Below are 24538 nucleotides of genomic sequence, written 5' to 3'. Positions count from 1 at the left end.
CCCGGCCAACAGAGCGAGTTCCAGGAAAGGCACAAAAACAACAAAAAAACCCTGTCACAAGTCCCGAAAAACAAAAAAAAACAAAAAAAAAAAAAAAAGAAGGTATTGAGGGGTTAGTATAATTTTATTTAGTTAGTAAGAATAATCTTTTTTTTTTCTTTCGAGACAGGGTTTCTCTGTGGCTTTGGAGCCTGACCTGGAACTAGCTCTGTAAACCAGGCTGGTCTCGAACTCACAGAGATCCGCCTGCCTCTGCCTCCCGAGTGCTGGGATTAAAGGCGTGCGCCACCATCGCCCGGCAGTAAAAATAATCTTTATTAAGTAATAATATCTTTATTTCTCTCTCTCTCTCTTTTTTTTTAGCCTCTCTTCCCTAATAACTCAGAAGTCATGGAGTCTGTTTCATAGAGCCGAATGCAGGATAGAAGATGGAACTTAGAGGTGAAACTCTTACCTGGGATATACAAGGCTCTGGGTCAGAGCCACAAGCCCACCACGAAAAACAAAGCTAAGAGCAGAAAGAGCATATCTCAGGCCGAGAAGGGCATGCGCCACGAAGATGCTCAACTTCTTCTTTTGTACGGTGTGTGTTGTACATGTATTTTTGTATTAGCCAAAACCATCATGTGAGTGATAGAGCCCTGTGGCTTTTCAAGACTGTTTTCGACAACATTAAAATAATCCATGGGAAAGTTATCCAGGACAGTTAGCTTAATGAACAAATATGAATCTTTGGCAAGGCTATTTCTTCAGACATACGGATAAAGAGTTACACACAGGGCTGGAGAGATGGCTCAGTGGTTAAGAGCACTGCCTGCTCTTCCAAAGGTCCTGAGTTCAATTCCCAGCAACCACATGGTGGCTCACAACCATCTGTAATGAGATCTGGTGCCTTCTTCTGGCCTGCAGGCATGTGTGCAGGCAGAACACTGTATACTTAATAAATAAATATAAAAAAAGAGTCACACATAACCAGTCAGACAGACAGGTGGAAGACACGTTGAACTCAGAGGCCTTCAGCAACACAGCTGCTCCACCCAGGGATCAGCAGGGTCAGCCGAGACAACAAGAACAGTTAGCCCCACAGACTATGGAGTCTCCCACTTTCTTTCTTGAAGTAAACTGAGAGACCACATAGAAGTAGGGTCCTGAGGTCACTGTCAACCTACAATGCACATAATCCTCTTCGCCATCCCACTGCCTGGACTTCAAACTCTCAGCCTTACCTGATGCTTGTCATGAGGGAAGTTACATCAACTTTACACTGCTTCTCTATCTCTTTCACATTCCTGTGGCTTTCTAAATAATTTTCCAGCTGTCTAACAAGGTTGAACATGTCTTGGATTAAAGGAGTGGAAACAGCACCCGCAGTTAGCAAGAAAGAAGGCTTATGCAGGCTGCCTGGTGGACAGAGCCCACCTCTCTTATCACCCTCATCCATTGCTCCATCGGTCCCCTCTGCCTCTGTCCCAGCCCCAGGAATCAGCGCCCCGAACAAGCCAACACTGTCCACACAAAACCACTTCACACCCCTCATCGTCACGTAGGCCCTTTCCTCTGCTCTTGGAAGCTGCCAGACACTTGAAGGAGAACTGGCATCTGGACCATTGTAGTCATGTGGGGAGAATGCGGCCTTTTAGTTGAGCGTAACGTCAGGCGGGGCATCATAACCAAGAGAAGGAACGGGCACAGTGCATTTTGTCAGAGTTCCACAGTCACGGTGTCAGACCCAAGCGGGTCAATTCCTCATTATCCGTATGAATAAAGAAAAGCACAAGTGTGGGCTCTCAAGCTGCCAAACAGAAGGGCAGTTCTATTTCTTGTTTGGAAAGAACGCTAGTGCTAAGATGTAAATATGGGTGTGCCCGACTCTTTGCTATTCTGGGACTCCTTGTCCAACAAAGTAGTGAAGCTGTAGCCTGAAGACAAGGCCTGGGCAAAGCTGAAAGGCAGCCCTGTTTCCTCTTCCTGCCCCTCCCAAGCTCTTCCAGGGAGCCCACTTCCAGCAGGGCAAAGAGCAAGCAAGAGCTTCCAATGGAAAACCAGCCCTTAAAGATACTCCAGAGCAGAAGTGGGGAGGAGGAGGGCAGGCGGACCAAAGAGCTGCTCCTCAGAGACCTGGGGACTCCAGCAGGGATGAGTTCGCTTCCTGGACATGAAAAGCAGAGAGGATCTGGGGAGGCTGAATGCAAAAAGGCAGAGGTTATAGGAAGGCAAGCATCCCAAGGAGCCGTCCACATAGAAGCTCTGCAGACAGGCAACTGCCAAACTGCAGGAGCCGGTGTCTTTGCCATGGTCTGGTTACTCTGGCTGAGTCAGATGACACGGTGAGGGATTTGGGACTGCACTCCACAACCTGCTGGGAACCAGCTCAAGTGCAGCTATCTTCTTGGGATAATTATTTTGTTTTATCTTATTTGCTTTTAATTTTTTTTTTGTACTGAAGATTATACCCAGAGTCTTGTACATGCTAAATATGCACTCTACCATTGAATTAAAATTCTCTGAGAATTTCTTCCTTGGTCAAGGTCAGGGAGTCCAGTGGCTCAAGCTTACCATTTCAGCACTCAGAAGGCTGAGGTAGGAGTTCAAGGCTAGCCTAGGTTACATAGTGAATTCCAGGTCAGCTGGGGCTGCTGTGTAATAGAGCATGAACTCTTGTCTTAGATGGTTATCTAAGACACACACACATACCCTGCTAAATATTAGGTAGTCCACATACTCCTTTGTATGTGTGTGTGTTTGCATACGGTGTATGCACACTTGTATTTGTGAATGTGTCTGTACACGCCTGTGTGGAAGGCGGAGATAAAGGGTAGGTATTTTCCTCTACCATGCCCCACCTTGTGTTTTGTGAGGTAGAAAAACAGGAGCTCATTAAATTCTGTTAGTCTGGCTGTCAGCAAACCTGGAGACCCTCCCGTCTCCAGCTCCAGGGCTGAGACCATGGGCAAGTGCACCACACTTAGCTACTTACACAAGTTCTGCAGATCCAAAGTCGGGTCCTTCTGCTTGTGAGTCAGACACTTTGCCTACCACCCCACATCTCTAGCTCCTCCTCACTTCATAGCTGCAGTGTTGTGATTGGTTTTTGTTTTGTTTCTTTAAAGACAGTCTCTGCAGCCCAGGCCAGACTCGCACTTCCTGACCTCTGGAGTCAGCTGTCCAAATGCTAGGATTACAGCCAGTGGGCCCTCACACTAGGAAAGATGGAGCTTTCCAACCTTGCCAAAGAGCACTGGTCTTCAAGGAGAGGCTGCTTGGCTGTGAAGCCTTTGGGTGACAACTTACTGTGACAACCACTGCACTCTATTGGAATGGACACATCCCCTGGGCTGCTCACACAGGCAGAGTCCAATTCTTGTACCCTCCGTCTATCTGGAACCCTCTACTAATTCCAGTGAGTGTAATGTAGCAGAAGTAACAAGAATCCCTAAATAAGGTCTCCTAAATAATTGTGCAGGGTATCTGTCTTCACTCTTTGGCCAGATGAATGCGAAGGAGACACCTCCAAAGGGATAGTGTGCTGATGGGGCAAAGGGGCACCCAAGGGTTAGTTCAAGGGCAACACACTCCAGTATGTGGGACCAGGAAATTGACCCTGACCATATAAAGCCACCAAGAACACTGGGCCTGAATAATGGCCATGTTTACTGGACACTCAGTTCAGTGTCCCTTGGTTTTCCGGTCCTCTTGTCAATATTACAGAGATCACCATATACAAACTTGTAGAGGAATTACTGTTGGAACGGGGCCATTGCATCCCTATAAAAGACCTTAAAAACTGAGGTCAGTGGGCTGGCAAGATGGCTCCAAAGAGAAGTGCTAGCACGCCTGGCCACCTGAGTTCACTTCCTGGAAGCTGTAGAGTGGTGGAAGGGGAAAACTAACTCCACAAAGCCATCCTCGGACCTGTACACAGGGAGCAAGGTATATCTGCAATCGCATCGCACATATTCATGATAATAATAGTAGTAGTAGTAGTGGGGGAGCTGAAGAGAGCTCAAGAGCTAAGAACATTGGCTACGCTCCCAGAGGACCCAGGTTCAATTCCCAGCTCACAACTGTCTGTAACTCCAGTTGCAGGAGATCCTTGCCCTCTTCTGGCTTCTGTGGGCACCAGGTAGGCATTGGGTGCACAGACACACATGCAGGAAAAGCACTCCTACACATAAATACATTTCTTAAAAAAATAATGTCAAGGATAAAATACAATTCCTGGTATAGATTTTACACAAAATAGGTACAGCTTGCTCCCTAATCTAGAAAAGCATTCTTGTGTGGATTCAAGTTAATTGACAGAGTGAACTGTTCATTCACACAAATATTGATGAAATGCCTGTTCCAAAGGCTGAGGGAGTAGGAGGGTGTTGGAGCAGTGATCAAGATAGATTGTATCTCTCCCTGAATAGGAGCATCCACGTGATGATTAGAGTCAGCAAACGCACTAATATACGATCTGAGTGTCAGGCAGCGCTCTGAAGAGTGAAAGGAGACACGGGGTAGAGACGGGATGGGTTATTTCAGAGCGCAGACTGAATGCTTCTCATTCCCTAGGCTGGTACTCCACAGGAGGCTGCCAGTCATTGGCCAGAGGAGGCAAGCAGGTAGATGGACTCTGGCATAGTTTTCAAAATGCCCTTAAAAGCCAGAACAGGAACTCGTGTTGTGGGCAACATCCTAAGGATCACACTAAGAGACCATGGCCTCTAAAGAAAACAAGACACAGATTCAAATTCCACCAACAGCCAGGCACGAGGCAGGAAGATCAGGAGTTCAAGTCCAGCCTCAACCACATTTGTTCAAAGCCAGCCTGAATTACATGAGACCCCATCTCAAACAAATTACACCAATAGCTACCAAATGCCTTCTCTGCCAAAAACACACAGCTTTTCACACTCTGGACCGATTGTAATGATCTGTCCTGTCCCTTTAAGAGACAAGCCCCACCCACTCCCTTCCTCCCCCCACCTTCATGTTTTCCTTTCCACCTCTAGTCTCTCTCCCAAAGAGGCAGCTTCTCCCTTCTCCCCACTCCCCCCACCCCGTTTCTCTTTCTCTGCCTCTCTCTGCTCTTCCCCCTTCTCCCCTTTCCCCTTCCTTTCCATAACCCACTAAATAAATATCCAACCTCACTCTGCATGGTGTGCCTATCTGTCTCAGTCTCTCACCTGCCACATGGCTCCCTGCCTGGCTGCCTTCATGGCTGGCCATGGCCTCGTGCCTGCTGCCCACTGCTGCCACTTGGGAATCTGCAGCATCTTATTTTTACCATAACACCTATGGGGGTCACATAAATGTGGAGCTGTGAAAGAATTTGCAACAGTGAAGGGTTTTGAAGCCTGCAACAAGCAACAATTAATTCAAAATCAAATATGGATAATCAGGGGCTAAAGATGTAGTTCAGACGTTAAGAGCGTTCACTTCTCACAGAGGCCAGGTTTGATTCTCAGCACCCACATGGCTGCTCACAAATTTTAACTCCAGTTCCAAGGGATTCCACAAACTGTTTTGACCTCCACAGGTAGCAGGCACACAGATAGTACATAGACTCAGGCATGCAGACACACACACACACACACACCCAAAAGAAAGAAAGAAAGAAAGAAGTAAAAAGTAAACCAGCAACACACATAAAACCAGGCATGGTGGTGTGTGCCTGTAATTATAGCATTTGGGAGGTAGAAGCAGGAGGATCAGGAGCTCAAGGTCATACTCAGCCACGTACAAAGTTCAAGCTAGCCTGGGCTACGTGAGACTATGTTTAAAACAAAATAAACCAAGTTCTAATGAATCAGAGAGGTTTCTGGCAGTGCTTGCTCACATTGCATTTTGTTTCCTAGGATCCTGGGTTCTGAACACACACCGTGCATGCTTGCTTGGTTCTGAACACACACCATGCATGCTTGGTTCTGAACACACACCATGCTTTCTTGGTTCTGAACACATACCATGCTTGCTTGGTTTTGAACACACACCGTGCATGCTTGCTTGGTTCTGAACACACACCATGCGTGCTTGCTTGGTTCTGAACACACACCACGCATGCTTCACATGGCATCTGCCACCATGCCACAACTTGCCAGCCAATGCTTCTGGAAATACTGTGGCTCAGATTCAATTACTGTATGTTTTGAATTTCAGTGCTTTTACTATTTATGCAAAGCTTTATGCTCTTATAGAAAAAGAATGGTTTAATTATAAAAAATAAGGACTTTAAATAGCTTCCTACTGTCATCCTTCAGCATGTATCAAATTAGTGTGTCTTCAACATGTATTATCTTAGGATGTGTGATTTTTATCTTAGAATGTTTAAGATGCTGAATTAAGATTCATTTTTTTAAAAAAAATTATTCAGCAAATATTGACTTGGAATTGGAACAGAATTTCCACAATTTCTGAAATGGCTTTAAACATATTTTTGACATTGGTGCTACATGTTTGTATCATGATGCTCTCAGCACTATTATAAAATCAAACTATCAACACTGAAAAGTTTTAAAGATGTTCTGTATCTTGCCATATCAAATATTCAGCCAAGATTTAAATCCTTATATAAAAATAAACAAGCACATTCATGTTGGTGTGCAAATTTGTTTTCATCTTTAATAAATGATCATATTTTATACATCACACATACACGCACACACACAGAACCATGGTAGCACATGCATTTAATCCCAGTTCCAACACTGAGGAGGCAGAGGCAAGAAGATTCCTGTGAGTTCTAGGCCAACTTGGTCTGTATAAGGAATTCCAACCTAGCCAGAGCTAACTAGTGACACTCTGTCTCAAAAAAAGAAAAATGGGGGAGGGGGGAAGAACTTTCTTTTACAGTTAATTGATGTTTATGATATTTATTTAAAGGGTTTATTTTTAATTATAACTGTGCATTTGTGCATATGAATACAGTTGCCCAGAGTGCAGAGGAGTTATGAGGGGTTGTAATCTCCTCAGCATGGGACCTTGAGTCCTCTGGACAACAGTGCACGCCCTTAACCACTGGGCTATCTCTCCAGTTCTAAAGGGATTGTTTTAAAATAATCGTCTTTATGATTTAGCTCCAGTAAATGTTTGATTTATATGCCTCTCTTACAATTGTATATATCCAGAGTCATACAAATCTTCCCAGATGAAAGACTCCAGGAGCAAAAAAATTTCAGGAAGTCCGTAACCCAGGGTGCTATCACTGTCCCCCAGACTCTTGAGATGACCATATGCCTGCCACCTTTCTTAAATAGCTCTGAGTTACACCTGTTGCCCAGCAAAATTATTTATAGAGTTCTCTTTTATTCTCAAAGGTGTGAGTTACAAGCTCACTCAAGGTTTCCCTGTGGACAGCTGTCTGATAACACAACGTCTCCGGAGTAGTGTCGTCGGCCTTCTGTCACTCCGTGAGACACAGTCCTGGCCCAGGAACCCCACACTGTAACCGCAGAAACCGATACACAGGCAGAGATACAGAGAGAGCACAGTGACAGATGAGCACATACGGCTGCAGGTGATGTGGGCCTCAGAGATACTGCTCCTTCAGCTCACCATAAGAAAACCGTGCACACCCCAATGGAGCGTGCTCAGAGAAGCACACGAGGTGAAGCACACTCAGAGAAGCACACGCAGTGAAGCACACTCAGAGAAGCACACGCGGTGAAACACTCAGGTGAAACGCACTCGGTGAAGCACACGCAGTGAAGCACACTCAGAGAAGCACACACGGTGAAGCACACTCAGAGAAGCACATGCAGTGAAGCACACTCAGAGAAGCACACGCGGTGAAACACACTCAGTGAAGCACACGCAGTGAAGCACACTCAGTGAAGCACACGCAGTGAAACACACTCAGAGAAGCACACGCAGTGAAGCACACACGGTGAAACACACTCAGAGAAGCACAGTCAGAGAAGCACACATGATGAAACACACTCGGTGAAGTACACACAGTGAAACACATTCAGAAGTACACTCGGTGAAGTACACTCAGTAAAACACACTCGATGAAGCACATGCATTGAAGCACACATGGTCAAACACACTCAGTGAAACACACTCAGTGAAGCACACTTGAAACACACTCGGTGAAGCACACTCAGAGAAGCACACACGACGACACATACGCAATGACGTACACGCAATGACATACACACAATGAAGCTCGCGTGGAGCAGCCAGAACCAAATCTTGAGATTCTAACTGGGACTCTCTCTCCTTTTACTACCTTCCCACCCCCCTTCCAATGTCCCTAACCTGTCATTTCCTGAAGGCCCAGGTGCAATCTTAGTTCTTGGGCGCCCAGGGCCATCAATCAGCACAGAGGTAGTCAGGAGGGAAAGCTCAGTCTCCAGTCCCCCTGGCAACCCACTGACCAACACCTGTATACTTTTCTTAATCCTCACACACACTAAGGAAATGCTGCTCCCCTAACCCCCCAGCTCTTTCTCTTAAATGCTTTCCCCCATAGGTAAATGCAGTTCCATCCTTCCAGCTACCTGGATCAAATATTTTGAAGGTGTTTCTGACTTCTTTTTTCTACTCACACTACATCTGATCTTAGCAAATTCCTTTGGCTTTGCATCCAGTATACGTTAGGAATCTGCTTGCTTCTTATCGCCTGCTGCTTATCACATCTAGCCTGAAGCAGCGCAAATTTTCTTGCCTGTTTTGCTTCAGGAGCCTCCCTTACAGGCCTCGCTGCCCCTCCCCCAGTCCCCTTGTGTGAAGCTGCACACCCCTCCTGAGCCACTAAGTGCCTTCGAATGCCTGGTAGAGTTCTTGAGTTCCTACCTAAGAGGCTTACGGCTCTAGGTTCTCTACCAGGGTTCCAAATTAATTAATTAAAATTAATTTCTTTAAATAAAAGGCAAATCATATTTGCTAGAAGCGCCCCACCTCCCATGAAGTAAGTGCCAAAGACCTCCCCACAGTTCTACAAGCCCTACAGAATCCGGCCTGGGCGACCTCTCAACCCCTTTCCCTCCTCTCCTCCTCCCAAGTTCCTGCTCTTCCCTCTTCCCTCTCATGCTGTGAATTTGGTTTATTCACATCTCTGCTAGAGTGTCACCTCACTGACGTGCTTTCTCATAATCCTTGATTTTACCCCCACTTCCTTGCTCTTATTTTTCCCTATAGCCCCTTATTTTTAGCCAACAGAATCACCAGATAAAACAAAGGATCTCCAGTAAAATAGGAAGCTTAGGAGCATAAAAAATATTTTTCGTCTAAGTCTATCCCACACAATCTTTAAGAAATACGTATGCTTTAAAATGACTCATCGTTTCTCCACTTTATTTACTAAATCCAACATCCCAGCCATCTGACAGGCTCCTCATTTGGCTTATTTTTTCATTGTTTGTTTCTGCCCCACCCTTAGCCCTTTAGAACATCATCAGTCCAATGAAGGGGACTGTTTTTCATCTGGGTTCTGCATCGCTGGATCCCCAGCGTCTGGTACAGTGACTACTACACAACAGAAGTTCAATATTCCTGGAATGGACCAGTAAGCGAAGCGAGGATCTGACCAATGAATTTCTCCGCTTGTTTCAGAGTTGGTTCTTAAATTGGTCCTGGTCTAATTGCCCCCTCTAGAATCGGGGTCTTTTTTTTTTTTTTCAGGACAGTCCCAGAGGTTGAATTCCTGTAGGAAGATCGGCCCTATCAAAAGAGTGAGTGGGGAGGAGGGTTTAGCTTGGACGCCACCAACCCCGGGAGCCTCAAACCGAGCTTAAACGCTGGGACGTTCAGACGAGCGGACTGACGCCCCCCAGGCTCAGGGATTCATTGAGCATTTGAGACAGGCTTCCTTTTCAGTTGGCTGGGGGATTTCTGTCTGCTGATTGTATTTTCTTCTGTCTGGCTCGGTTTTGCATTTTCAGTGTGGATGAGTCATGTGCTACTTCCTTTTTTTTTTAATTTTAAAAACACACACCTTTTCCCTTGTGCATAATCCCCACTCCCACGCGCTGCCGTGCGCAGCTCTGCACTCCTGCACATCCATGTGTTACTAACTGGCCCCTGCATGAACCTGGACGGGTAGGCAGGGACGGTTCAAGATTGTGTGGTAGGTGCCCCGACAGCCTACTCAGTGAGAGGGGCCGATGGGCGCCAGCATCACTGTCTGCAGCTACCCACCCTCCCAGCAAGATTTATTTGGAACTATATAAGGTTCTGGAAATTCCCTACGGAAAAGAAAAGTCTATTATAAACACAATGTAGAAAAGAAACTGCCTGGAGAAAATACAGGAAAGCTGTTTTAAAAACTCCCAACTTTTACATTTAAACAGAAAGCCCCAGAGTTCTATCTATCATCCAGATGCTCAAGTACTCCCCTGCCGTTCGGATCTGCAAAATAAAAACATTCTTAAGCTCCAATTTAACTCTAAAGCACTGCAAAACCTTGTATCCTACAAGAAGTCCCTCCCCCCCCCCCCCATTAAAACTCCTAACCAATGAATGGAACCGCAGCGCCCTGAAGGTAGGCGCAAAAATTGCCTTTCAGAGACTCCTGAAGCACCGGGAAATTATCAAAACGCTGTCGGGTGATTCATTTGTCATTGCTTAGGGATCCCGCACAAATTGCTTGTTCACTGTTCGACCAATTTGACACCATGCACCGCCTCTTCCCCGACTTAGGAAGATCTCGCCACAAATAAAGCAGAGCCAAGAAACCACAGCTCTGGGATTAGTTTGAAAACGCACACCCCCACTCCCAAACGCGCCCCACGCAAAGAAATAGACTTTTCGTGGCGCCAGGCTCTGGGTCTCCAGTTCTAAGCAGCGTGCGTGTAACTCCATCTTTGAAGACTGTTACTTACGGGGCATCTGTCTGCTGTCTGCCGAGGGAGGCAGGTTCGGCTCACATTTCTGGCCTTCGCTTTCTTCCATTGTCCCTGCCGGCCGCCCAGGCTCCTCACTCTGGAAACTTCAGAGCGCAGTTCGGAAAGCTCGCAGAAAGCGCTTGGAAGGGGGCCCGGAGGTGGGGCGGAGAGGACCGGCGAAACCCCACCCCAACTAGTCTCCACTCCGGTGCAAAGTCTCCCTCGCCCGGGAAGACCGCATTCCAGGGCCCGGCCTCTCTCGGCCCGGGTCCCAGAACGTCCGCCACCCGCCCGCTGTCGCCAGGACTGGGGGCTGTGCCCTGGAGGCGGCCGCTGTCCCCGCCTCTGCCGCTCAACAGGTGACCGCTCTGCTGACCCAGGACGCAGCCTGCCGGCTTTCCCCGGGCGAGGCAAACACTTCACACAGGAGTAGGGACAGGAACTGCTGTTGCAAGTCAGGCCCAGCCCCCTTGAATCTCAGGAGCCCAACAGGCCCCCCAGATAGGCTGAGTAATAAGCAGCGAACCGCTGAATCCTCCAAAGTTATGAGAAACCTCTTTAAAAGTTTTTTTCTTTCTTTTTAAAGATAAGTATATGCTAAATGTTGTGAAATAAACACTCTACAAACCAACTCTGTAGGGAACTAATTAGCATCTATAAAGAAGTATTGTAATTTTATCTGGTCGGTTTCAATCACTTCCTTACCAGGACTTTAACCCCCGATTTTAAACCCTTTGCTTTGATTTCTTTCTTTCTTTCTTTCTTTCTTTCTTTCTTTCTTTCTTTCTTTCTTTCTTTCTTTCTTTCTTTCTTTTCTTCCTTCCTTCCTTCCTTCCTCCCTCCCTTCCTCCCTCTCTTTCTTTTTCACCTTCACTTCTAAGACGCCTTTCTTTCCCCCAACACAGACACACAAACAGACACACACCATACACAACCATACGCACACACACACACACCTCTTGATCACAAATCTGAAAAGCCACCTAGTAAATCAACCTTCCGGGTTGCTCAAGTTAATTACTTAAAAACATCTGAAAGGCAATTAAAATGCTTTCCTTTGGATGGGCAGGATTACATCCGACAGACTTGTTCTCCTTTTAAACCACCTACAAATATTTATTTTGTTCACTACCCAGTCCTTGGAAAGCTGGCGAATTTCCCAGAAAGTGAAAATAGGAGGCACAATGTCCACACAAAAAGGGTGGGAAAATAATCCAAGCAACATTTGCCCCGGCTCTTATGGAGATTTGAAAAGAACCCAAGAGCTAACCTGGAAGGTGTGACCTTTTAATCTGCTGCCCCATATCATCTCAGGGGGAAAGGACAATGGTCATCCTGCCCGCCATACCTTCACCCAATTTACAGTCCATTCAAACAGGATTGGACACCGATTTAGACCAGGAATGTGCGCAGAACAATGGCTGGCCTCTGGGCTGGATTGTGGCCTTGAATCACCTGTGTGTCTTGGCAGCAGAAGGGACATATTTTGGCCACTTCAAACATAAAAATGCAGAAGTTTGTTAAAAACAAAAGAGTGTGCCACCAGTTAAGGCATGGGTGACATCCACGCTGCAAGAAGAGTCCCTCAATCCCAACCAGGGTTTTTCTGGAAATCCAAGAGGATGTGGAGGTTTGTAGAAAACTCAAGCAGTGTCCTAGCAGGGGGAATATAGACAGTGGATTCATTTTATATTTAAAGATTTCTTTTCATTTTATGTGTATGGGTGTTTTGTGTACGCATACGTATGTGTATGCTTTTGGTGCAATGCCCACAAAGGCCAGAAGAGGGCATTGGTCCTCTCTAACTGGTGTTAGATGGTTTTGAGCCACCATGTGGATGCTGGGAGCAAAATCTGGGTCCCCTGAAAGAGCCACAAGTGCTCTTAACAGTTGAGCCATCTTTTGAGTGCCAATGAGTGGGCCTAGGCAGCAAATAGTTAGAAATCTCCAAGGCCTTGCAACAGCAGCATCCTGTGATCTTACTTGGGAAATCATCAAGACAGCTATTCCCATAATCCTGGTCACTTATTTAGGTAAAAGTAATCATAAAGGAGGACTCTCCTGGTACTATAGGACTATAATCTCAGTTACTGAGGCAGGAGGATGGCAAATTGAAGGCGTGCCCAGGCTACAGAGTGAGTTTAAGCCCTTCCTGAATGATTTTGCATAACAAGTCTGAGGGGTAGCTCAGTGGTAGAACATTCGCCCACACTGTTCACGGCCAGGGTTTGAGTGGCAGCATTACCAAAAAAAAAAAAAAATGTTCATCAATGAGGAAGAATCTTCTGCATTCAGGTCTCGGGTTGGATGGTTCTGGTTGTCTTTCTGTGTGTATATGTGTGCTTGGATATGTGAATGTTCAGGCCTGTGTGTTCCTGGAGGCCGGAAGAGGGCATTTGCTGTCTCTTCTATCACTTTTCCCCTTAGTCCCAAGGTCTCTCCCTAAACTAAGAGCTCATGGTTTTGACTAGGTTGCCAGGCAACTGACCCCAGAGAGCCTCCTGTGTCTGTCTGCCCTCCTAGAAGCTGGGCTCTCCAGGCAAGCACAGGAGGCCCACCTTGGTATGTGGTGCTGGGACACAAACTGCAGTCCTCACGGCTGTGTAGCAAGTACTCCTAACTGCTGAACCATCTCGCTATCCCTCAAGTCTTATATGATTGCTGTAAGATTTCAAGTTATCAGAGTCAATGGAGCACGGAGCATTGAAATACGAGGCCAAGGGCTTTGATACCACCCAACCTGTTGCCCTGTGGGAACAGGCCACTCTCAGCGGCTCCTGTTTGTCACTTGACACAGTACAGGAACACGCCTCCATATGAAGGAAATGCAGCCGGCAGCCAGCAGGAGCCTTTCCGTTAATCCCATGCAGGTAGGAAAGGTGGATTTCGAAACAGGAGCTGCGCCACCCTGTGCTGCAGCAAACAAAGCACGAGAGCAGTGTTTGGGCCACTGTGGTCCCCGGAGGGGCCAGAGCATGCTCCTCCACCCTCTCTGCACCCCTGAGACTCTAAGCAGCCCGTGTGCCCAAGTGGCTTTGGCTTCTCTGTCATAAGGAAAAGCAGGCTGCTGTTGCCTCTGCAAATACTCCAGATATGCTGGAGAATGCAGGAAAGAAACAAGCAAACGAGAAAGCCAGTGGGCCTACATCATCAAGGACTGTGATCTACACATGTTCTGATGGTGAAATGTTCTCTCCTCTGCGTGACCAGAGTCTGGCAATTACAGGCAGAGCCTCTGTGAGTCACTGGACTTCTGTTGTTTAAGAACAGGAACTGAAAATATTTTGCCAAGACCCCGTTCGTGCCATTGTGCGAGCTATTCACATATATCTCTCCAGGCACACTGACCTTATTAAGAGCTCTCCACTTACTGTCAAGTTTCTGAGAAGAAACAGTAGCTGTATTCTGTAATCTACACAAACTTGGCACTCAAATCTTCATGAAAAATACCACTATTGTCACCTCAGGTACTAGAGAGATGTCCTTGGTTCTAGAAACATCTCTGAACTAGAAGTATACTATACTTTTAGAATTTAATTTCTAACTTTAAAGTTTGCTATCATCATCCAATCTGCCTATTACTGTACTTCAAAACTTGCTGGGAAAGCAAGAACTTGAATTTGATTTTCTTCCAGTCAACTAGACAGCCACAATAATGATTGTGGGGGTTCAACTTCCAGCTCCATTTCTGTACCCCAGCGAAGGTGCAAGCCTTTCTCATCTGTCGGGATTCAGACTTAAAATGAGCTTACATACACACAAAGAAGTGTCATTTTAAATGAAACAGAAGGGCGGGAAGACAAAGGGGATTTTTCGGTCATAGCCAATCCATTGCAGAACTGGAATGTTGGCTTTCAAAACGGCATCTGCATGAAGTCGGCTAACTTGGGGATCAATCACAAACAATTGTGGATGATTTGTTACAAGCCTATTTAATTACAGGGCAGGGGGAAAACACATCAACTCTTTTATGCAAATTTCTCAAGAGAGAAATCATGGTCAGAGCCAGGCCTAAGTGGAGTTACCTTGATATATGTTTAGCTTTTTTTTTTTTCTTTAACTCTTGCTAAAAGCAAGATAGTTTAAAGTAATTTCACATCTGGACACAAAAGAAATAATTAATGCTTGCTTAAAGTCCTTAAATGGATCTTTTAGAAGCATTGATAACTGAGTCAAAACAAAGTGGAAAACCAGTCAACAGAAACGTTTAAAAGAGAGGCTCCCTGTTGGGTGTCTAGCTTCCCAGTTCTGAAGGCACGTGCCATCAGTATGGCATAGGGAACAGACGTGTAACAGCTGGGGAAACTGCTGAAATGATGGGTGAGGCGTGGCCTCTTCTCCCACCCTCACTTGACAGCGAGCTGTCAGGTGCTCCAGGGACCTTCTACTGGGAGAAGGAAAGGAGGCACTATTAACCATGAGAGCTGGGCCATTAGAAACCAGGATTGTCTATGGGATCAAAGATAAGCCTCATGCATTCTTCAGGTTTCCTAATGTGAAGGGCTCATAAAAAGGAGATTTGAGCTTCTTACTGGACACTCCGTGGATGGATTTTAAGCACTAGTGAAAGCAAATGGGGACCCTCCTCCGAGCTGTATTTCAAGTAGTACCTGTATATCTCCAGCAGGACCTCTATGCTTCCTTATCGGAGAGACTGGAAATCCCAGAAACTTAAGAACTGAGGAGTTCAGGAGTCCCCCAGCATGTGATTTTCCTGTGTGGGTGGCTGGGAGTGTCCTCGGCATGCATCCACTGTACAGTTACATAACGTAAAGTTACACTTGGATCCCTGTATCATCCTCTCGGGATCGGGAGATACAGCTCTGCAGGGCTGCCCTGTGGTCTCAGCTCTACTGCTTGGTCCACCACCAACTGAGTCTGGATTGCAGGCAGCAACTTTCAAGTGATAATCGCGGCGTGTATGCTTTACAGCTTTTATCCCGGAGCAAGCCAAGCTGTGCACCATGTCCCTGAGTTTCTGGACTTGCAGGGCGGAATTCACCAGAACAGGTAAACTCGCACAGACCCAAGCAATCGGTGCTGCTATCAGCCTTACAGTGTCTGGAGGAAATGGCTTTTCCAGGTTCATTTTCTTCCCTTAACCCTCCCTAAAGGCTCTCACTCCAGATTGCCTTAGAGAGGGCAAGAACCAAGGGAAAACCCAGCACACAGCCAGGGCACGGAGTCACAGATGGTTCACATCTCTGTTGCCTTAGCCTACCACTGGGCAAACTAAGACTTAATAAGCAGTGTCCTCCTTCTTATCCATTGCTCCAAGTGGCCCCCCAGTTGCTCTGATTCTTTGTGCTACATTGACCTGGAGAATAAAGTCATGAATGAAGCGCCAGAGAGCTTGCTCATCCATTGCTGGAAATAAAGGGAGCCAGCCTTCAGAAGAGGTGGGAGGGGCCCAGAAGAGGTCACACAGAGAAAAGAGCCCTTGAGCAGGCTGTGGGGACTCAACTTTTGGGCAAGTGACTTAGTTAACACAGTTTATGCTACAGAAAATGTTGCCTGATAAGATTGGAGTATCAGAGCAAAGGCCCTGGATGTTGCCCTGAGGTCCTGGTGAAGCCCAGAGACAAGACCCTTATACCACCCTCAGCAACCTTTGTCCCCACCTCAGGAATTCCTGCTCCTTCATTCCATTCCCTGCAAGGTGGGGGATCTAAGTGGTTTTGGGTGAATCGCTTCCAGGCAGAGAAACTGAAACACCCGACAAGTCTCCCTACTAGATCAATCCTTCTAGTCTTTGCATCAGCTTCAGGGAGTCATCTCTCTGGCTTTGTTCTTGAGGGGCTGGGATAGAATTCAGCACAGGGTGCAAGTCCTGCTGCCTGGAGTCCTGTCAGGGAGGAACACTCTGCCCATCATTCTCCAATCTGAAGGGAGCCTTGGACTCCAGAACATGAAAGAAGCCCCACAAGGGAATCAGCCTTTGCTCTTCAACCCCTGATGTCTGGAGAAGTAGAGCTCTTATTAAGAAGTTAAGGGGCAACCAACACCCAAACAGGTTTTGCTGTTAACTATTTCCTATGAGATTAAAACATTCCATCCTGCAGGGAAGCTCCTTAAGGAGGAAGGTGAACAACTCCAAAGAGCTTCAGGAAGTCCCTGATGCTAAGCACATTCACTAGACTCCTCCCCTGCCCTGCCAGAGTAAGTTATGAAGGCTGTGAGTCTCTCTCAGAAGAGCAGAGTCAAGCTTCAAAGAAGACACTAGACAAGCCAAGCTACAAAGAGACTTTGGAACCAGAGCAGCTGCCTGGAAGAAGCAGAAACCAGATGAGCTGAAGAGGTTTAGACCAACTGAGTCACCTGGAAAGGACACACTCCAACCTTCTGGGCTGCCTGCAGGCTGTGCAGTGTGCTCCAGCTTCCCAGCTTTTGTGAGCTGTCACCTATGCTGGGGTGGGCCTTGGTGATGTAACTGCCTTTGAGTCATTTCTACTTCTGTAAGTAACCCCTCACCCATACTCCTGCAAAACTCATAGTTTACCAAGCTGGACTTTAGTGTTTTCTATACCTTGTCATGGGTATACCTATCTAGGGTGAGTGGATGTGAGTGTTGTGTCTACCCAGGAAAAGTTTCTCACATAATGGGCCTGTAGCTGGGCTGAGCACTGAAGAGCTCATAGGCTACTGTGCTCAAAGGGTTTGGGTGTTTGAGCACCTGGAGTCAACCAAGGGCTCAGGGAACTCAAACTCTGTATCCTCAAGGTCCTTAGACCTTGTGAAAGCAGTCATGTGTCTCAGAAGTTAGTATCAACAGTTACTAGCATTCAGCACAAGACACCCCAAGACCAAATGCTCACACAAAGGAGACTTACTTTCCCCAGAGGGACAAAGAGCTGGTAATAAAAGACAGAGACAAGAGATAGAGGACTGAGGAGAAGGGAGAAGGAACAAGGGAAAAGGGGTCAGGGGTCAGGGATATTTGTCCTAAAGAGACAAAGAACTGCCTCTGGATAGAGAGGAGCCAGACATGGTCACAGGCAAATGGCAAGTTTATAAAGGTAAAGGGAGAAACCCTGAGTTAGGATAAGGTGTTTAATTTTAATTGGGCATACTAATTTAGTGAGCCAAAAGGGACTTTTGATTGCTGAACTTCAATACCTTGATAGTCAGCCTCAGGAGGAGGTAGTCAAATAAGGGAATAGACTTTGCTAACCAGCTTTAGGAATGCAATCTCAAGGGTTTTAGCAAGGCAGGGGGACTAGGGCAAAGCCTCCCAGAGCCCTGTTTGCTCTGCTCAGGCTAGCTAGAGTCCGTTCAACTGTAATTTTAATATTTTTAACATCTCAGCCCACAGCACCAAGAAGGAGCTCCACTGCCCAGAGAGAAACAGTCTTTGTTAGGAAGGATCATTCCCAGCACAGTGGGTGGAGGGTAAGGAAGTGTCCCCCATTACATACAAATCTTGCAGCCACTCAGCTTTTCAGATTGTTGAGGGAATTTGGCAGAGTCACTGTATCTGGGGTAGATATTAGATAGGACAATCATGTTTTAGAAATCCTTTGACCTTGGGCTTGAATCCTTGTGGAAAACAGTGCTTGTTCTGCTGAAGGGGCATCTTAGCTTTCCCACAGCTTTGGTCACAGATGCCTCAGGCACACCTGAGGCTCTTGTGTTATTGTATATTGCAAACAATACATAATAAAGGACTAGAGTCCTGGGGGCATGAGATGCTCTCCTTTAGAAAGACTTGTAAATTAGATTAGGAACCTTGGTATGAAGAAATAGTTTGTGTAATTTTCAGTAAGTAAGCCTTTGTATGGTTGTTCAGGATTCAGTCCAGCAGAAGAGGCTGGACCTTCCTGCTGCTACACAGGCCTGAAAATTTCATATTGGACTGCCTATTTTCTTCAACTGACTCATGCTACATGGTGCACCCTGACAGCAAGGTGAAGTTCAGGTTCCTATATGATGCTAGAACTTAAAATTCTTCATTTTCCTGCTTTTGCTGTTTTGCTTTTTAAATATACCTTTCCAAACTTGACCAAGTTCCAGCTGCACCAAAATGAGTGGAATAAAATACTTAAATACAGGGTGAGCCCCAGTGTGAATAACACTGTTGTAGGAGCTTCCATAACTCAGCAAGATTAAATTCCACAAGTGAAAAGGATGAAATGAGAATAATCAAAGGTCAGGTGGTTAGGGTGGCTCAGTGAGTAATAACACTTGCTGTCAGGTTGGACCTGAGTTTACTCTCTGGAACCCATGGTGAAAAGAGGCATTGTCCTTCATGAAGCAATAGCCTTTCCTGGTCCAATCAGCAGGGTTATTATGCCAACCAACCCTGCCTGACCCTGGTCCTGCTCTTCCCCCTTCTCTCTTATAGAATCTGAACATGAGATGTCAAGGGACAGGATGTACAGATACAGAGTAGTTGGTCCCCAACTCTGGAACTTTGAGTGTTTCTAGGATGTGAAGAGTTTGGTACTAAGCTAGAAAATGTTCCAATAAAGTAGACAGAATTGATGTCTCCTTCCCAGACTTGAATCCCCAGAGGTACAGAGACAGGTACATGTTATGCAGAAGTAGGTCTGGGAGACAGAGAGATCAACAGAGCACTGCCTGGGAAGTAAGAGGTAGAGACAGCTGGGATGGAGAAGTCAAACAGGACATGGAGTTGTCTTGTGTCACTCAGAACTGCCAGCAGCCTCTGCAGCTACCCGAAAGCCAGAAGCAGTGCATCTACTCAAGCTTAAAGGGCATTCCCTGTCTTCTTTTTGTTTGCACACACACACAACACACACATACATGCACACATGTGCACACACATATACACAACCCCAGCTGTGGGCATATCTATCCCATACTACCTAAACAGATCACATCTGAATAAAATGGGAAATTCAAGTGCAGACTTCATTGACTGCTTATAAAATAAAATATTTGCTTCATCTTAGACACAAATACACACATACACACACACACACACACATACACACTCGTCATTACACCTGACTGTAATGGTTTAAGTAAAATGCTGCAGGTACCCAAGTGGCAGCAGTGGACAGTGGGCTATGAGACCATGCTGCAGGTCACTGAGTGGCAACAGGCAGCGGGTCCTGAGATCATGGCAGGCCATGAAAGCAGCTGGGTCCCAGGCAGAAGACTGAGATGGATAGGCATGCCATGCAGAGTGAAGTTGGATATTTATTTAGTGGGTGATGGAAAGGAAGGGGAGAAAGGGGAAGAGGAGAGAGAGAGAGAGAGAGAGAGAGAGAGAGAGAGAGAGAGAGAGAGAGAGAGAGAGAAAGGAAAGAGCTTGGGCTTGCAGGCAGGAAGGAAGATCTGCCTGCCTCTGCAGCAAAGAGAGGGGAGGGTGTGGTGGGGCTTGTCTCTTAAAGGGACAGGACACTGACTTCCCAAAGATTTCTATTAAGTAGCTTAAAATTACATTTGAGGGTAGATTTTTAAGAGTCAAATAGCGACTTCAAGAAGCTTTCAAATGCTATAGGTAAGTGAATATATGCAGACTAAACTCAGGAAAAAAGCAAAGTTTAAGTGGGAAAGAGTGAAAATCATTTTCCCTAGGTTATAATTTTCCAAACTGCAGCCTACTGACTCCTCTCATCAGATTGCTGGCATTTAGATCATTAATGACTTTATATCAACTCACCAAAAACATTAAGGTTTGGTTTTAGTACAGTCAAATTATGAGTATAAGATCACAATTAGATATTTTTACTCAGAATTGGTAAATATGTAAGTTTAAAAAAAGTAGCTGTGTGTGTTGGCTCATACCAATAATCCTAGCCTTAGGAAGCTAAAGCAGGAAAACTGTCATGAGTTCAACGACTGCCTAAACTACATACAGTGAATTCCAAGTCAGCCTGGGATACAGAACAAGATTGTCTCAAAAACAATTAATGGAACAATATCTAAAAATAATAAAACATGTTGAGTTGGGGTATAGCTCACTGGTAGAATATGAGATTAGTGTCAATGAGATCTGACATTTATTCCTCATAACAAAAGGGAAAGAAAAAAGTAAAACATTTTGTTCATATAATTCTTAAAATTGCTTAAGATATCACAATCTGGAATATACTGATTTAAGCCAAAGGTGAGCAACTTAACTGCTTTAGTTAGGGTTTCTATTGCTGTGGGTTTCTATTGCTATTTACCATGAGCATGGCAAGTCTTATAAAGCAAGCATTTAATTGTGGTGACTCACTTATAGTTCAGAGGTTCAGTATATTATCATCATGGTTAGAAGCAAGGCAGTACAGGCAGACATGGTGCTGAAGAAGGAGCTGAGAGTTTGTATATCTTGACTTACAGGCAACAGAACATGATCTGCCTGACTGGGCATGGCTTGAGCATATATGAGCCTTCAGAGCTCACCTCCACAGTGACACACTTCCTCCAACAAGATCAAACCTACTCCAACAAGGCCATACCTCTTAATAGTGCTGCTGTGGGCAATCCTTTTGTATGCTGTGAATATGTGTTGCTCTCATTGGTTAATAAAGAAACTGCTTCGGCCTATAGCAAGGCAGAATAAAGACAGGTGGGAAAGTCAAACAGAGATACAAGGGGAAAGAAGGGCCAAGTCGGGGAAAGATGGGAGTCATCTGTCCAAGAAGGAAGATGCCAGAGGACCAGTAAAGCCATGGCAATATGATAATATATAGATGAATAGAAATTGGTTAATTTAAGTTATGAGAACTATTTAGTAATGAGCCTGAACTATAGGCCAAACATTCTATAATTAATATTAAGCCTCTGAGTGATTATTAAGAAGTGATTGAAGGATGGGGCCGGACAGAGAAACTGCCATTTACACAGTGCCACTCCCTCTGGGGACCATTTTCTTTCACACCACCGCATTACCCTACTCATTCACACATACCTTCTATCTTGGTCTCTTTTCTGTTTCTATAACAGTATATTCAAGACTGGGTCTTTATAAGTAAAGAGGTTAATTTTTGCTCAGAGTTTTGCAAATCTAATAGAACAGGCATGACATCTGTTGAGCACGTGGGGAAGGCCATGTGCTACTCCATTTGGGGCAGAAGAGCAGATGGATGTGTGGACAAAAGAAGTCTGCTCGTGAGAGGGCAACGAGGGAGAGCCGAGGACGCTGGGGAGAGTCAGCACCTCCCTCCCACGAACATGCATCAGTGAATGCACCATGTCCCCATTTGTATATCTGAAGGCCTCCTAAGATTCCTACCACCTCTCGAAATCATGATCTTGGGAACCAAGCCGCAACAAGAGATTGGATGGGGACAAAACATTCAAGTCATGGCAGTTTCATTGTTCAAAAGTGTAATGAACACTAGTTGGCCAGTGGTGGGTACCAAGATGTCAGTAAACAACACTGGTAAGGGAAGGTGTGGATTTGTGAATATTTCTCACACCGTGTGCTCCTTCCTTATATCTGACTCTTTCTTGTGGCGCTCTGAGGTATACATGCGGTAACAGCTTTAGCCACCTTTAATCGCAGCTCTGACCACAACTATTGGCATGCACTGAAACATTAACTCCTTAAGGGAGGCTCCTACAACTTAAGAAGCCAATGAAACTTCAAAGGCTCAGAAACTCAGAAAGTTACAAGACACACAAGTCTCCTCCCCCAGGTTGGGGCAGCAGTGTTCCTCTACAGCCAGATGCTGATTGGCCAGGAAGTTCTGGGGCACAACTCCAATGAGTTGTTATCCAGGCTAGGGTGGGTTTTTTGGTGATGCAGCTGCCTTTGAGACACCTATGTTCTTGTAAATAGCCCCAAGAAACACATTCATTCGCCAAGCTAGACTTGGGTGGGATTCTGTTTTTGGTCTGTTGTGGGTGCCCTCTCTGGGATGAGCAGACAGTTGTTCCTGGCTCCCCACGATGCACATAGATCCTGGCTGTTTTATTTCTGCCTGATGTGGTCAGCAATGAGGGATGAGAATCAGCAGACTGAAGAAATGATGTCTGCGTGAACTAAGTTAGAGAAGGGAGAGGCTAGTTGTCCATGTCAACAATGAGCAGGGACCACATTACTGAAGAACAGGGAAACTGGCCTCAAAGAACCACTAGATATGTGCTGGGTGCCTTACAGGGAAGGGCCTGACAGTACAGGGAGCCGCAAGTGCAATGGCTAATTCCTTGAGACAACACGTATGTTGAAGGATGAGGAATGGAGGCAGTTCCTGCAGGGTTGAAAGTAATTTAAAAAGTTAATGGTGGGATGTGGGCAAAGATGACCAGAAGACATATAAGTGAAATGAGTCCCAATTTTGAGGGTTGTAGCTTTTAAGTTGTATCTAGTATAATATGACAAATTAACCAAACAGCTCTGTACTGCTTATTCCGTTTGTTTGCTTGGCTTGGGGTCACTAGAAGGAGAATCAAGGGCCTTGCTCATGTTATGCAGGGGTGCTACCATTTCTAAATGTGATTTGCTAGCACTGTGCGGGCTGTGTTGAAAGGAAAAAAGAGCAGCAGAAAAACTGGGGTGCCACGTTCCATGCTGTGTCTCCTGAAAGTTGTGAGCCGTGGCCTTGCCTGCTCTTCTCCCCTTTTCATGTACTTATAAGAAAGAGCAAACCCAACCACTTGCACAAGTAAAAGTTTATTCATTAAATACAAGCTTAAGTCACTATGACAACAAAATTACAGTGACTAGCAAGCTGGCATCTATGTTCATTCAACAAAATAATAAAATTCATTTATAACATTGTAACTTTGTTAAAAATCAAAAGGTAACGAAGTGGAGCTGTGCCCTGTGATGTATACTCAGTGCTGCAATCCCAGCGTCACCAGATATTGGGGTGAAAGCTGAGAGATCAGAGAAGCAGAGCAGCACCCACTAGAGAGACCTTCTATCTTTTCTAATGCTCTGAATGAAAGGACAATCCTGTCCTCAGACTTGGCCCTCTGACTGACGGCTTCAGACTTTATCCTCAGACTGCATTTAGCTCCTGTCTCCTCCCATATTATATTCCTCTGTTTGCCCAACCTGTCTCTACCTCCCTAGTGCCGAAATTAAAAGCAAGGGATCCCAAGTTCTGGGACCTTTGTGTGAGCTATGTTTCTTGTTTTACAGATCCAATCTTGAGTATCCCAGGGTGGTCTTGAACTCACAGAGATACCTCTGCCTCTGTCTCCGGGTCCTGGGATTTAAAAAGGTGTGTGCCACCACTCCCTGGCTTCTAGAGGCTTAGCTCTGCACTCTGATCTTCAGGCAAGCTTTCAAACATAAACAAAATCATGGTTTCATGTTGATATTTTTCAGACAAGACTGGGCATGTTCAGGTGTGTGGTCACAGACCATCCTGTTCCATAACACATGTAACTGTTTTAGTCATGCTCAACCCTGTCTCATCAACCTCTCTTGTTCCCATCCCCAGGTGGGTCTGGTCCCTCTCCACTCCTCAAAACAGTTCCCTTTCTACCTTCATGTTTTTGTTTTTATTTTAAATCTAGATTCTGCTTGTAAGAGAAGACCTACTCTACCTGACCTGTGTATCTTTGTGTGTATGCAGGTACATGTAGGGGGGTAGAGGTCCACACTGAGTTTCTTTATCCTGCATCACTTTAAGTTTTGAGACAGGTCCTCTCCTTGAACCTGGAGCTTGCTGATGTTCCTACAGCGGCTGGTGAGCAAGCCCCAACAGTCCTCGGGTCTCGGGCTCCTCAGTGTTGGAATAATAGACATGTATTACTATGTACCTCACATGGGTGTTTGGGGTCAAACCTGGGTCCTTATTTGTGCGGCAAGTACTTCA

General features: G+C 45.7%; 1 protein-coding gene across 11 annotated transcripts in view; it reads right to left on the bottom strand.

Annotated features, from left to right (window-relative positions):
- Nucleotides 1–24538, bottom strand: part of Kiaa1217 (KIAA1217 ortholog) — a 479642-nt gene that overhangs the window by 298845 nt on the left and 156259 nt on the right. For 2 of the 11 annotated variants that reach the window (XM_050152631.1, XM_050152642.1), the window contains exon 1: nt 10809–11216. The exons of 6 other annotated variants lie outside the window; for them this stretch is intronic. In XM_050152631.1, coding sequence (XP_050008588.1) covers nt 10809–10878 — 70 coding nt within the window. In that variant the 5' untranslated portion in view covers nt 10879–11216. Of the gene's footprint in view, nt 1–10808; nt 11218–24538 lie in introns of those variants that run through there. 3 more of the 11 variants (XM_050152643.1, XM_050152632.1, XM_050152637.1) reach the window with 3 other exon arrangements.

Source organism: Alexandromys fortis, unplaced genomic scaffold (assembly GCF_014885135.2).
Source record: "Alexandromys fortis isolate MF-2015 unplaced genomic scaffold, M_Fortis_MF-2015_v1.1 scaffold_54, whole genome shotgun sequence".
NCBI lineage: Eukaryota > Metazoa > Chordata > Mammalia > Rodentia > Cricetidae > Alexandromys > Alexandromys fortis.
The sequence above is the reverse complement of the archived record's forward strand: the minus strand, read 5'-3'. Positions and strand labels throughout refer to the sequence as shown.